Source organism: Osmerus eperlanus, chromosome 20 (assembly GCF_963692335.1).
Source record: "Osmerus eperlanus chromosome 20, fOsmEpe2.1, whole genome shotgun sequence".
Classification (NCBI taxonomy): domain Eukaryota; kingdom Metazoa; phylum Chordata; class Actinopteri; order Osmeriformes; family Osmeridae; genus Osmerus; species Osmerus eperlanus.
The window spans coordinates 3,295,693-3,309,652 of NC_085037.1; the positions used below are offsets into that span (position 1 = coordinate 3,295,693).

A 13,960-nucleotide genomic window follows, 5' to 3' on the forward strand; every position below is an offset into this window, starting at 1 on the left:
TAAACTTGTACGATATCTAAAACAGCTTTTCAGACTGGAAAATCTACTGCCTTCTAGTTTTTTTTATTATTATAACAAAGGACAATGTTGACAACACAACACCCAAGTGCATTTGTAGTCACCATTACTTTCATAAAGATTTTATGAAAGACAAGCAGGACATCATAAGACATCATTCATTAGCAGTTTTTTTAAAGAAAACAGAATTTCCCTGTGCAAAATCATCTTGATTCCAGTTTTCTTATGAACAACCCCATGTAGAAAAACACAAGGCACTTTAAGAGCAAAGCTCAGGTGATCATCTGTTATTAACAGCCCTTGGTATAATGTAAAAACAATATGTACACTAATATCCATATGAAGAATAATCCACAACAAATTGTAAAAACGAAAACATAGTTTTGTTTTTGCTGTACCCAACAATATTCGCCAACTAAGAGCACCAATGTACCGTTTATTGTGGAAACAGTTTGGGATCCAGGCTAATGTTCTGACAAAAAAAAGTACATCTATTTGGCTTAGTTATGGTTGACAAAGATAAACAGGTTAGCAGTCCCACTAAAGGTGCAGGAGTTTAACAACTTACACCAGTCATTATGACCTTGATCTAATACTGTGAAAATAGCCATCCTCCCTCTCCCATAATTGTAATGACTGGTTATTGCCCAGAGGGAAAAAAGGGTGTGTGCATATTTTAAAGTGTTTGAACAGATGTATCCTTTCTTTGCTACTGATTTTAGATCTACTATTATCAGACTGTTACATTTATAATAAATACAAGTTATTTTTGTTTCTAGATCAGGTCAATTCTGTACAGAGATATGGTCAATTTTACCTGCAATCACCTCTCCTGCCCCAGGCTGCCTCGCCCCTCCCTGATCGCTTGTTTAGATTGTCTACCATAAGGAGTGGGGCCACGCCTTAACAACACAGTAGATACCACTCTTAACAGGCTAAAGTTCACTGTGGGCTCATTAAACTAGGTATAAAGAAACACTAATCTGGCGTCTGTTTCGTGTCAAAGTCATAGTTTTAAAAGACTACTACAGTGTGTCTGTGTGCCTGAAGTATTCATTTGAATGCTTTCAAAGTCTTAATAAAATTAGAATGTAAAAAAAAAAATCTCTCCTGAACTCTGTTTCACTCTACTTCATTCTTCTGTCTTTGGCTTAAAGAAGGAATAAGTACACCTTATGATTTTGTTAAGGCTCAGTATGATTCCATAGACAGTTTCAACATCACTTTCCAATTTAGTTCAACAAACACAACAGACTGGGCATGTGCATTGTTGTACAGGCATGTTGCCTGGGTGGGAGTGTGTTCAGAAGGACGTGCACTCATTCACTCTTTTCCTCCCATAAATGTATGACTGTGAGTTTGCCTACCGTTCCTGCTTGATACCATAAATGGTAAAAGTGACAAGGATGGAGTTTAGTTTGGCACGCCTATGGGAACAGTCCAAACTTGGAATCATGTTTTGGTTTTCTCAGGTTACTTTTTATAGTTTGTCTTTTCAATCATTAATACTCTGCATGCGTTAATCCAGGAAGGCTGAGGCCCAGATGTGCTTGAGTTGTGTTCTGCTGCATATGTGTTTGGCACATGTGGAATAGTCAGGTTCTCACACACACACAGCTTCTCCACAAAGGTCTCCTCCATCTTTAGTTATCCCAGGTTATTCCCCATCTGTTAACAGAACAACAGGAATGCCAGTGAGTGAAACAGGATCTGACTCCTCCTCCCAATCCTCCTTATCTGTCCTCCACCTCCCATACTATATTTAGTAAGCAGTTCTAAAATATATCATCCTATGGGGTGACACCAAATAAATCAATGACCACTAGAAAAAACACCCACACAATAAAAGCCAAATGACTCACTAAAAACACAGTATAATTTATTACTTAAATGATTGGTTCAATATGAATTCTTGCAGTGAACTTTTAAAGAAAACAATCAAATAAATAGAAGAAGCAAATGTTTTAAGCACTCGTGTATTATTGTTTTTGAACTTTCTGACATTAACATTACTTAAAACCTTTAAGTGCACCTATACAGTTTACTGTGAGATGTCTTAAAATAGTCTGCTGTTTGATGTTGGTCTTAATGGGTTTTTACCCTTCTCTTTACTCTTCCCTGCACCACCAATCTCCTCCCTCTACTTCGCCTAGCCTGCAAACCTCTTCCTTGCTGCGAAATAGTACCTCAAAGCGGCTGTAGACCTTCTTCTCCTTCCTCATGCTCTCAATCCTTTGCAACAGTCCCTCTCTCTCCTGGGGGTTAGACTGAGGTCTCAGGAACCGGTTCTTCTTTATTGAGGGCTGTCTTTCCAACTTCTTCTCCTCTTCACTCCCTTTCTCCCCACCACTCGCCTCCTCTCGCTCCAGACGGTTCTTCTGACTGTTGGCTGAGATCTGCTCCAGGATGACTTTTGTGTCGTCTCTCAGGTTGCTGCTGAACAAAACAGAGCTGCCGGTGGTTTGGTAGCGCGATGGGCCTACTTTCGATGTGGCTTTGTGATTGGTTGTTGAGGTGGCGTCTTTAGCAGGTGGGCTCAAAGGTCTTCCAGAGTCCTCGGAGGACTCCTGAACAGTACTCATACTCTTGTCCTCCCCAACGGAAGCAATGCTGGTGGTTTTCTTATCTTTTGGCCCGAGCAATCCTTTCAGTCTTTGCGTCTGCTTCTTTAGGAAGTCTAGCGGTTTCCCATCTGCTTTCCCGTCTCCTCCGACCCCAAGCGTGTTGAGAGAGGTATTAGAACCTATGGTCTTTTGAATCCCCTCCTTGGACTCGGCCTTTGGCATGCTGGAGGAGCTGAGGGAGCGGATCTTCTTCTGCTCGCTCTTCTCCGTGTCGGTGGCGTCCGTGGTCAGGACCTTCTCGTCGCAGGAGACACGGCGCAAGCTGGAGGTCTTTAAAGGCTTTAACGTGTCTTTCTTGAAGAACTTCGGTGAGGGGAAGGGCTTCAGAGTCCTGGAGGGCTCCTTCTGAGCGTCTGACTCTTCTTTCTGAGCTGGGGTATTCTCAGGACTCTTGTGCCTGGCTACGAAAGGTTTGGCTGTGATCACGGGTGGTTTGGTAGATGAGAATGAAAGTTTACGAATCAGCCCCACCGGTTTGCTTTCAACATCTGGCTTCACTGGTTCTGTCTCTGGTGGAGTGACTGTGATGGCAGTTTTAGGCACCGTGGTGTCAGATAGGTCCGTTTTTGGGGGGACAGGGTCTGGGCCCTTAAGAGTAAACCTGGGAGGCTGTGAGTGAGACAGGTCGCTTTTGGAGGCAGGTTCTGGATTATTTAACCCTGACTCTGTCACGACCTTTGAGGCCTTTCTCTTGGCTGCCAGCTCTTGGAAGTACTGAAGTCGACTTGCTGGATCATTCATGTTCATGTATGAGGGCTCAGGATTTTGCGGCTCTGTAGTGAGTGGTTTTGGGGGCTCCCACACATTTAAAGGGTTCTTAGGCACCTCTTGTATGCTTTTGGGGGGTTCCTCTTGAATCGCACTGTCTTTATTCCCTCGTGTTTTGTCATCTTCTTTCTCCTTCTCTTCTGTTTTTTTCCTCCAATCAAATGGTTCCCGGGACAAAGACCTCCTCTTTTCTAAGATTTGTGCAACAATGGAGGAAGTGCGGATAGGGTTGCTTTCCTCATCCTCCTCAGTGGCTGCTTGGAGGCCAAGGCCACTGTTGTGTGTCTCCATCTTGGAGGAAGAGAAGATTAGAGAGGAGCGCAGACGAGAACTTCGCTGTAGGAGTGGATTGAGGCGCGTACGGAAAGACTCGTGTCTGGAGAGTATGCTATCCGGAGCTTCGTTCATCTCCACATCTACTCCCACCTCCCGGGGTCTCCCTCGCTCTCTCTCTTTTTCTCTCTCAGCCGCTCTCTCCGCTGCTGTGGTGGTTGGAGCAGTGTTGTTGTCAGGCAGGATGGGCTTGCCAAAGCGTGGCCTCAGAGGGTCTGGTCTGGACTTCAAGAAGCTTGAAGGCTCCTTCATACCAAAGCGGGGTGCAGAGTCCTCTTGGCCAGTGTGCTGCTGGGTTTGTTGGGGGTCTTCAAATGCATCGCTTCCCATAGGCAGGGGTAGGCCCTCTTCACCATCCTCACAGGTGCTCAGGTAGGAATGGATCCTCCAGTTCCTAAGCCCATCCTTGGCTTCTGGGTCGTGGCTCCGCTCTGGATCTGCTGATGTTGGGAACACCTGCTTCTCTGGTGGGTGGAGCTGGGTGGGGGAGCTCTGGCAGGCATACGGCTGGCCCACAGTGGGCCTTTTGTGGGTTGATCCTTCCCCATATCTCCCTGAAACTGGGGGTTGTGTGTTTCCCGGGTCGTGTCTCAGGTCCTCAGAGGAAAAGATGTTAGCGTAGCCCCCGTGAGGAGGGGGCTCTAGGTCTGAGGGGAATCCTGGGTCAGAGTACTGCTCTATAGGAAGGTGAGAGGCAGAACCTCGGAGTCTATCGTAGTTTTCGTGGCCAGAGCCAGGACCTAAACCTGACCCCCCGCCATGGTGGTAGCGGCTCGACTTGCTTTGCTCTCTGCAAAAAGGAAAATGAGAACGATTTTGTTTATTGTGTGTTGGAAGATTTCAACTGTAGTTATGTATAGTCATATCAGAGATGGGTATAGTTCTGTAGTAGAAAATTTGACTGCAGATCAAGAGGTTAAAAGTTTAAAATGACTTTAGTCACTTTGGATACATTTGACTGTTAATACATTATATCCTCTATTATTATCACATTCCCAATAAGGTACTCATCAGTAGAGTATGACAACTAAAAATAAATGAAACCCATAAACGACAGAAGGTCCCGACCTTTGGTGGTGCTGCTCGGTCTCCTCCAGGTTGTTCATAACTCTCTGCTTCATGTACTGTCTGGAGGATGAGTAGATTTCCTGGGTGCCCTCTGCATAGCTGTGTCTCTTGTAGGCACTGGCACTCATCTCCATCTGCCTGGACACCATGGAGCGGCCCTGCTCCAGGAACGTCTGCTGCTGCCGGAACTGCTGCGATGCTGCAAACTTCCCAATGGTTATTCCTGCCCCGGGATCCATGGTGTGACGAAAAATGTCATCTCTTCGGAATGGAAGAGCAGAGTTACGGCCAGAATCACCAAAGGGGTACATGGCTAGTTCTGGTTGTCGCAGGTAACCATGGGGATTCCTTGTGGATTGAGTTCTTTTCAGACCGAACTGGTTGCTATAGTAACTGCTGGTGCTGCTAGTCTCTGAGGATGAGTGGGGCACAAGGGCGTGTTCGGCAGAAAGTGGCTGTGATTGGGCAAAGAGGATACGGAACTCTTCATCAAATGTTGTGACAAGCTCTCCCAGGAAGAGGTGGGCAATGCAGCGATGGAGCTTTTCATAAGACCACATAAAACTACAAGACAAAAATGACAGAGGCATAGTGTTAAGATTATTTATGGCATTTGTAGAAATCATGGGCTGATGGTTGTGTGCATTTGTATCTCAGGTCAAATATAATCATTCTTTTCTCACCTGTAGTTTCCACTAAGCACAGCCCTGCAGTCAGCCAACAGGAAGCGATCCTTCACCTGCCCTTTAAAGGACTTGCCTGTCCTGCAGAAATATGTGACACCTGATACTGTTCGCACACGCATCATCTGCAAAAGAAACTCAAGTTTTACATTGGTAGATGCCAGGAACAACCAGGGCTGATTAGCAAGGTCAGTTGCTGGTTACTGGTGGTGAATGAAACAAGTCTTGCAACCTTTGATGACATTTAGAAAAACTGGTTTGGGTTTAACCAGAAAAACGTCTTGTCATGGGTAAAAACTGGTAGAGTAGCCACAGAACTATAATCATTCCAGAAGTCTAATAACCTAGCAATTAAAGTTTTACGTGGTCTCATGACAGTTGAATTGAATGGAAATTCTCACTTGAACCATGTCCAGGTTGACTTTGCAGTTGGTCACCATCCCAAAAAAGTGATGTGCATTTTGCTCATCTAATAGAATGTAGACAGGGACATGACGTGCTGCTGCTTCCAAAAGGTCATAAAAGATGTCTACATCTGTAAACATGTCCATCACCACAGCAATCACCTGGAGGAAACAGATACAGGCTGATTAGGTAAGGGATGTCACACTTCAGTCAGTCATTGTTGACCTGTTTGGCTAGTTTTGTTTTCTTCTTCAAGTCTATTATAGAAAAACAAGTGCTCTTTGTTTTAAATAAGTGAGCATTAGTACAGAATTTCCACACACATTTCCAATTGTTAGATTATAATTGAATTAGAGATGGATTTGTATGGACTGCAGGTTGAGAAAATAGTTGCAGTAGCAGCTAAATGGTTACATGGTCCCTAATCATCCTCAGAACAAAATAACAATAGTGCTACAGATCACCATACCTGTCTGGCAACCTGAATACGTTAAAACACCATGGTTACATAGTAAACACACACATTACAGTCCATCCTGTATAGACACAGGGTTGCACACATGGAGAAGACCATGCACACACACCAAGTGCAAACACACAAGCTGCACAAGCACACACACGCATACAGGGGAAACACCTGAAGACTTTACAGAAATGTAGTACAGACAGGGACGCTGCCAACCACACAAAACAGGTCTGACAACTGGTGACATTTAATTATTTTCTTAATGGGTTTGAGGTTGAGCAAGGTTGAGATGTAGGTGGAGGCAGACAGAAATGAGATGAACAAAACCACAGCCTACCCCCAGTAACATTCGCTGAAATTATTTTACTAAATATGTGGTTTCATATACTGTATATCTGCATCCCTTTTATAATACCACCCTCCCGTATGTGTCTGTTTCTCTCAGCCTATTGAAGTGTTGCTTGAACCCCTGAACACAGCAGAACGCGGTACAGGTGTATTTACGATTCTTTCCACCCACCTGCTGTGCACTCTTAATAAGACGCCTGGCTTGCTCTTTGATACTGGGCATGTTGGGTTCCGAAGGGTTAACCAGCGTGGTCACCTCCGTAGGACCTACGAAGCTGTGCTGCTGCATCGGCCAACCAAGGTCCAGACCTGGGGCGTCCAGGTCAGAGTGCACTGGCCAGTATGTATCTGACGAGCCGTCTGTTCCCAGCGCCCCGTCGTGATAGGGGAGCTGGGGTACAGTCGGGCCCTGGTTAGGGGTCTTCACTGTGGACTTGATATGCTCGATCTCCGGCTGCGCGAGAAAGTCCACCACGTCCGAGCTTTGAAGGAATTCATAGTAGCCCTGAAAAGAAATATGGAATCTCTAAATATCTCATGACATTCAGTAAATAATCAAGTCGACATGCATTTTTCTGTATGTATTGTTTTCGGTTTTCCCATGCAAACATACAATAATACTGTACATCTGTAGACCAGATGCCTTTCTGTCAGCCATCCCTGTACCTACCTGCACATCGTCATCCTCCACCAGAGCGTCGATGGCGAGGCGGTACTCCTCCCGGTAATGGGGGGGCAGGTAGTTGGGATCCATGGGGTTGTCCCCCATAGAGGAACTCTGAGAGCGGTGGGCCATGATGTCAGGGGGTGAGAGAAGGTACAGGTTTCAAACCTGTGAATCAGAGGGGGCCTTGTATGATTAGAATGACAAAACTGTCGAGTTACATTGGAATACAAAAGGAACACGCCTAGACAACATTCAGGTTACATAAGTCATTGCACATCAGAATCAGAATGGGCTTTATTCGCCATATAAGTTCACACAAACAAGGAATTTACTGTGGCAGGAAGGTGCATACGATAAACATATACTAAACTTAAATAGAAAAAGTAGAACAATTTAAAGTTTAAATAATACTATCCAATGGGAAATATAAAATAAGATCTAAAATAAAATAAGAATATAGTGCAAATGACTGTTAGATGCATAGTGCATAGTAGGCTGTCTGGTCCATTCTCACGAACAGTATTTTTCTAGTAAAAAACATTAGTATGGAACATACTATAGACAGCCTAGAAACACAACAGAGCCACAACAGATGCACAGTGAATACAGGATCTACAGTTTACAACTAATGGATGTTTATAGCACTTCGACCTAAGAAGTCTTCTGTGTGAACAACCAGATCAATATGCTCTTGTAGAACCAGACATCTCATCAACACTAGTACATTACTCTCATACTCTCCCTGAGGTGACACAGCAAAACGGAACACTGACAGGTCACACTGGTATACACACTGTCACGCTGTCTCTTTACGTAATGCTGTTATTCTTATAGAGTCAAAGCCATTTTGCTCGGTAATTACACCTCTCTCACACTGCCATATGTTTACATGAATGCATAACTCCTGTCTATCTTCATGTCTAAACGCACACACCAATGGTTCCTGACACTAATGAATGCCACCAAAGAAAAGGATCATAATCATTCTTTTCATACATCTGATCCATCAGTGTTCCTTTTTAGAAACTATAATGCACATGAGCATGTGGCCCCTTTACACCTGTTGACTGCCACTTCCATGGAGATGTGTATATGTGAATTATCTCTCAAAATGTTTGGCTGGCTCAACTGTGAAATCACAGAGGTACTCTAATCAATGTAATAGTTGTGATGGATTCATACAGTAAAGAAAATGGAAATCCAATTATTTGAACACCGAGAATGAACCACAACTCCAACTGCCACGAGTGCTGACATTATGTGGATGGGAGGAAAATGCGTAGATAAACAAAGGAGGAAAAAAAGGATGAGGGTGAGGGAAAAAAAGCTGTGTAGACAGGTTAAGCCATGTTTCTGTTAGGTAAGCTTGAGGCGTGTCAAGCTGCAGGTTTGTACCAAAGTCTAATATGGAAGTATGAGATAGAAATGAGTTTGCGTATCAACGCCATTTTATGAGTACAGCAGGATTATGAACTATTGTGACATCGATATGGGCTCCAACAACCCCCGAGCTACAGTCTGTAGCGTTGACGTACTAATAATTGTTTCCTGGAAGTGAATCTGACAAAGTAGGTAGATAGTTGCTCTACTGAGAATGGTCTAGGTTGAATGTGTCAACTGTGTGAGTGAAGTAGAAGGTGTTCTTATAACTTTACGTTTGGTAACATCTGGAACAGTACTGCTGGAACATGGTTGGTCTAGGTTGAATGTATGTGAAAAATTCAGGAAGTGTTTGTCCCTGTTTGTGTAATGCCATGGAAACGTGGTTTGGTCTGAAATATAACTGTGGTTTGTGTGTGTGTGTGTGTGTGTGTGTGTTCACTTGTATGCAGTATTGTGAAATGTTTATCAGATGTGTGATTATATGTTTTGTGAATATCCATGCACACCTGAAGCGCCTAGTAAATATCGTTTATGGTAACATGCTTTAACCCTTCCCTTGCATCAAAGACAGAAGTATTTTTCAATAGCATGGTGACTCACCAGCTAGCCTGTGAGGCTAAATGCTACATCCTGCACCCCAATGTGAGTCATCGTCATCGGTTAGAGAAGACCAGTGGCTAACATTCTGTTCCATGACTCCCAGCATTGCTGCCTAGTGGCTATAAATGGCAGCCATTTGGAATTCTCATCTGATTGTTTTCTGTTTAATTAATGGCTAGAATTAGGCTACATTTTCCCTTCAACAATAAAAATTGTTAAGCTATTATTATTTGTAATTGTTATTTCATTAAATAGGACCCTAAGAAGTTGAAAGTGTTGAACATAACAGAACAAGATAAATATGAAGTGAAGAGAAGCACAGCATTCATATGAATTTGACAATACACTGAAAATGTGCAGTACATCTATGTACATGCTACATAAGTGCAGCTATTACAGCATACGTATAGTAAACCTGTCAAATCTCTACACCAGCTTGTCTCAATCCTAGTCTTCTGGATCCCCTGCCTTGCATGTTTTACATGTTTCCCTCTTCCAATACACCTGGTTCATCTGAACGGGTCATTATCCACCTCAGCAGAAGCCTGACATCTAAAACATGCAGGGCAGGAGGCCCTGAGGACCAGGATTGAGACAAGCTGCTCTAGACCACCTGCTAGCCCATCACTTGAAGGACAGCGATGACACTCCCCCTGCCAATGTCTTCCACTTCATCTGCCCAACAACAAAATATTTAAACCAACAACCAAGTTGTTGTTACAGCAACTATGTCAGAACTTGTCATGACTTAATGGATGGTTCGGTGTACAAAAGAGCTGGCCTGTTTTGATATGGGCATGACAACAAACTTAACCAGTTCAAACATTAAGCCAGTCGGTAAAGCAGAAGAAACACAAACTTCCACTGACGCTTGGGTTCACAGTTGCCCAACAATCCTTCACTCACAGTGCAAACGGCTCATTCTCAACATTCCTGTGTGAATGCTGAGAGCATGAGAGAAACACAGGGAGCTTCTCTATCTGTCTATCCACGTAAATCAGTAACTGAAGAGACACTCAGTCTCACAAACTCTCCTTCTCCTGCACACAACAGTACACATTCACGCACACACTCTATTACACCCATATGCACTAACACAGCTCATGAAACAAACTCACAGATTAAGTATACTCTCCAGTGGCATGACACTGTTAGGATGTGTCGGAATACAGTGGGGCAGAGGAGAATACCCCAGGTTTCAAGAGAAGGGCCTGTGGCAAAGATTTCGGTCAGAACTCTCAGTTTCAGTGAGACTTCATAAAAGATGAATAGATACCTGGGTCTAGGTATAGGTATCTATTATCTTCCCATAGATACCTGTTGTCTTTCATCCAAGCTCTAACAGTGGTTCCTTTTTCTGAGGAGACAACACACTCATAGTAATGCAAATCTCTCTCTTTCTGTCTCTTTCAAACACACAAAACACACACCCATATTCACACCCACAGTGAGACACTACACATGCAAACAGACAGTGAAAGATATATAAAGCACACATATCGATAGGATCTGAAAGCATGGAGTTGTTGAATGTGCACTCACACACAAAGTATGAAGGCAGGACTGCCTTTGTCCAACCACAAACGTTTATGCTTCATTTGAACTTTATCGTCTGTCGTTTTACAGACGACAACATGTAAAAGGCAATCTGTAAAAGGTTAGGTTAACTGATGACATCTTAACATTATTTTCAAATACGAATTCAGTCGTCTCTCAAAGACTCTTTAACAAGGGAACGTATTATCTAAAAGTTCTCATTATCTAGATCTGCATGGACCAAAGTCAAGCCCAGGTACAGGACAGGACATTCTATACCACAGACTGGGAATTCGTTGCTAATTATGATAAAGACGAAGAATACATTCTTAATTGGTGTTCTTCTTAACGTTCGTGTTATTGGGTTCCAACTTTTTCTGTGGTGTATTTAGTCAGTTTCGTAAAGATTGAGGACTGCGAAAAAAATAGGCCTATCCAACTATCCTATGCTATTGGCTGTCAGGCATAAATGAAACCAGACGACGAAGAGTAATTGCTGTAAATTATAAGGGAAGTATGCGTCTTAATAGAGTGGACAGCTATGATATTCTAATATAAAAAACACAAACACTTATACATAACAATATTTCTATAGCTTACAACAACAACCAACGAAGTTAATATTTGTATTCCGTTGCCAAGTTTATGAGTTGATTTTACTTTGAGTGTAATTTTCCATTCTCTCACCCTCAACAACTTGCGGATTAGTGTCTTGTCTCTCTTTCGTGCCGTTGTCTTCCGCCGTATACCTCCCCAATAATTTCTCCACCGGCGTTTTCTATTACACACTCCGTGGTGTGTCACATTCCTTGCATCGTGCGGGACTCCACCCTAAACCTTTCCACAGTCCCGCAACTAAGAAAAGTGGCTTTCAAGCCTAACCTGCCGTTCGCTCTGGCGGCTTTATTTCTTGTCCCCGCTCTCCTGGAGAAGTAACAAGGAAGGAGCTGAGTAACTCCCTTTGCCAGGCTGTCCCTGGGCTCATTCTAAACTCCTCCCCTATTTGTTGAAAACTAAGACAGAGAACATCTATTGAAACTTGCTTGAATGTGATGTGCTCCCATGAACTAAGCATAGGAAATGCATGATGTAGAAATGTATAATGAATAGGGAATTAGGGAATATTTCAAACCATATATGAATAAGAACCATAGCCATGGGACATTTGGTTGTCCAGCCAACCAAAAGTCACAATTAAATGTTATTTGAAACTATTATGGGCCCAAACAGTAAGGTCACTCTTCATGTCCCCCGGCTCGGGGAGTGAATGACTCAAGGTTTCACCCCAGAAGGGAAAAACAAAAACTGCAGCCGATTACCTTATCATGTGCCCCTCAGCTACAGTGAATAGGAAAGGTCTGAATTAAATAGAGTTTGTATTTATTGATCCAAATGACTAAAGCTCCATACTGATTCAGTGGTATAGACTTGACTTGCTACCCGTGGCTCACTCCCCAATCAAGTGGACAATGGGATTGGTTCATTGGTTACCCAAGTTCAGAAAGAAGCATGTAGACCACTTTATTGTGTGATTATGCTTATGCTTATAGTAAATAACCATGTGTCCACCGCAGTGCTTACAGTCCAATTACAGTGCACGTAGGGATGGGAATTACATACCTTTACTTCATTTCTCACAGACACAGGTGGGGGTCACAACTTCACCTACTAAATATAAATGTTCCGGGTCAGTCGCTCAAAAAAAGAGAACAATCCCGGGAAAACCAGGACGGGTTGCAACCCTAATTAGCATGCACATGTGTGCACATGTACGTTAGTCACTCAAGCATAACATATTGTATCAAAGTGAGGAATCAAGGTATTGCCCACATAATGTTGTTCATGATGGACCTCTTGTGTGCCCCTAAGACTAAAGGTGGAACAGTCCGTATTAGGGTGTGTGTTTGATGTAGTGTCCTTTGTCCTGAGGCGTGTCTAACACACCAGCCCCACCCCTCTCCACTGCCTGATATCGAATACGCTAACACACACACATTTGCTTACGTGGAAGCATGTGTGTGTTCACCACGGACTCAGGGTTTGTTTCGCGGTTTGGATATCCAACAAGGTACCTCATTACCCTACATGGCTAACCTATCACACACACACACAAACGCACACACTAACACACTTTCTGACATACATTCATGTTTAATAAATGTGCTGCAGTACGCTCTTTCAAAGTATTTCCATACACTCTAGGCCTGCTATATATTGTTCATGTGTGCCAGTGCTCATGCTGTAGGCTGTGTGTGTGTGTGTGTGTGTGTGTACGCATGTATAAGACTGCAAGGAGGGTGCAGCCTCTCCGAGGAATGTGCTCAAGGCTTCGAACCACACCCAACGCTTCTTCCCTTGGCTCATTTCGCTCCCCCTCCTCTGCCACGCCATTGGTCCCTGACTCACCTGCCAGCAGCAGAACACACACAGGCCTGAGGATGGGCAGCTGCTACACTCTAGTCTGGACACATCAACACTGGGTAAACCTGGCTGGTGGTCCGCCAACAATCAGTGAGTGGAAAGTGAGGAGTGAAGCTGAGATTAGAATCATCCATCTTAGATCATTGCCAGTCATCCCTCGCTCGGCCAGTAGTCCATTGCTGAACATCACTAGTCTGTCCTTGATATCTTGCATCTTTCGGGTCGTTCAACAATATGAATAGGAATATATGTCAGTGTTGTTGAATTATTCTAACAAAGAAACCTCATCATTGAGATGATCCTTAATGCAACTTTGAGTACTCTAGCAGTCTAAAAGTGTTATGACAGCAATTTTGATTGAAATTACCTCATTTAATGTAACGCAAATAGGGTTTTGTATGATGCTGCCAAATGCTGTGCCGGCCATTTCGTCAGGGTGCAACTTAGTCTGTGCAAGTTGCCAACTCCGGATCCAGCAAAAGAGCTTCAGACCAAAAGGGAGAGAGAGAGAGAGAGAGAGAGAGAGAGAGAGAGAGAGAGAGAGAGAGAGAGAGAGAGAGAGAGAGAGAGAGAGAGAGAGAGAGCAGTCTCAGCCATCATTCCATGTTTGAAAGTTGGTCAAACACTGAAGAACTGTCCT

General features: G+C 43.6%; 1 protein-coding gene across 1 annotated transcript; it reads right to left on the minus strand.

Moving 5' to 3' along the window:
* Nucleotides 1–170: 170 nt before the first annotated feature.
* fam83hb (family with sequence similarity 83 member Hb) lies at nucleotides 171–11,819 on the minus strand. The gene is made up of 8 exons (XM_062486781.1): nucleotides 11,587–11,819; nucleotides 7,384–7,545; nucleotides 6,886–7,218; nucleotides 5,896–6,060; nucleotides 5,495–5,619; nucleotides 4,812–5,375; nucleotides 2,205–4,533; nucleotides 171–1,686 (listed from the first exon to the last, which is right to left on the minus strand). The coding sequence occupies exons 2-8, from the start codon at nucleotides 7,507–7,509 to the stop codon at nucleotides 1,666–1,668; spliced, it is 3,663 nt and encodes a 1,220-aa protein (XP_062342765.1). The 5' UTR covers nucleotides 7,510–7,545; nucleotides 11,587–11,819; the 3' UTR covers nucleotides 171–1,665.
* Nucleotides 11,820–13,960: the final 2,141 nt, after the last annotated feature.

Coding starts and splice junctions, on each gene's coding strand:
- fam83hb (XM_062486781.1), bottom strand. CDS start 7,509: ATGGCCCACCGCTCTCAGAGTTCCTCTATGGGGGACAACCCCATGGAT. Junction 7,219..7,383: donor TGGAGGATGACGATGTGCAG/GTAGGTACAGGG, acceptor ATTTCTTTTCAG/GGCTACTATGAATTCCTTCA. Junction 1,687..2,204: donor AGGTCTACAGCCGCTTTGAG/GTACTATTTCGC, acceptor TTCTGTTAACAG/ATGGGGAATAACCTGGGATA.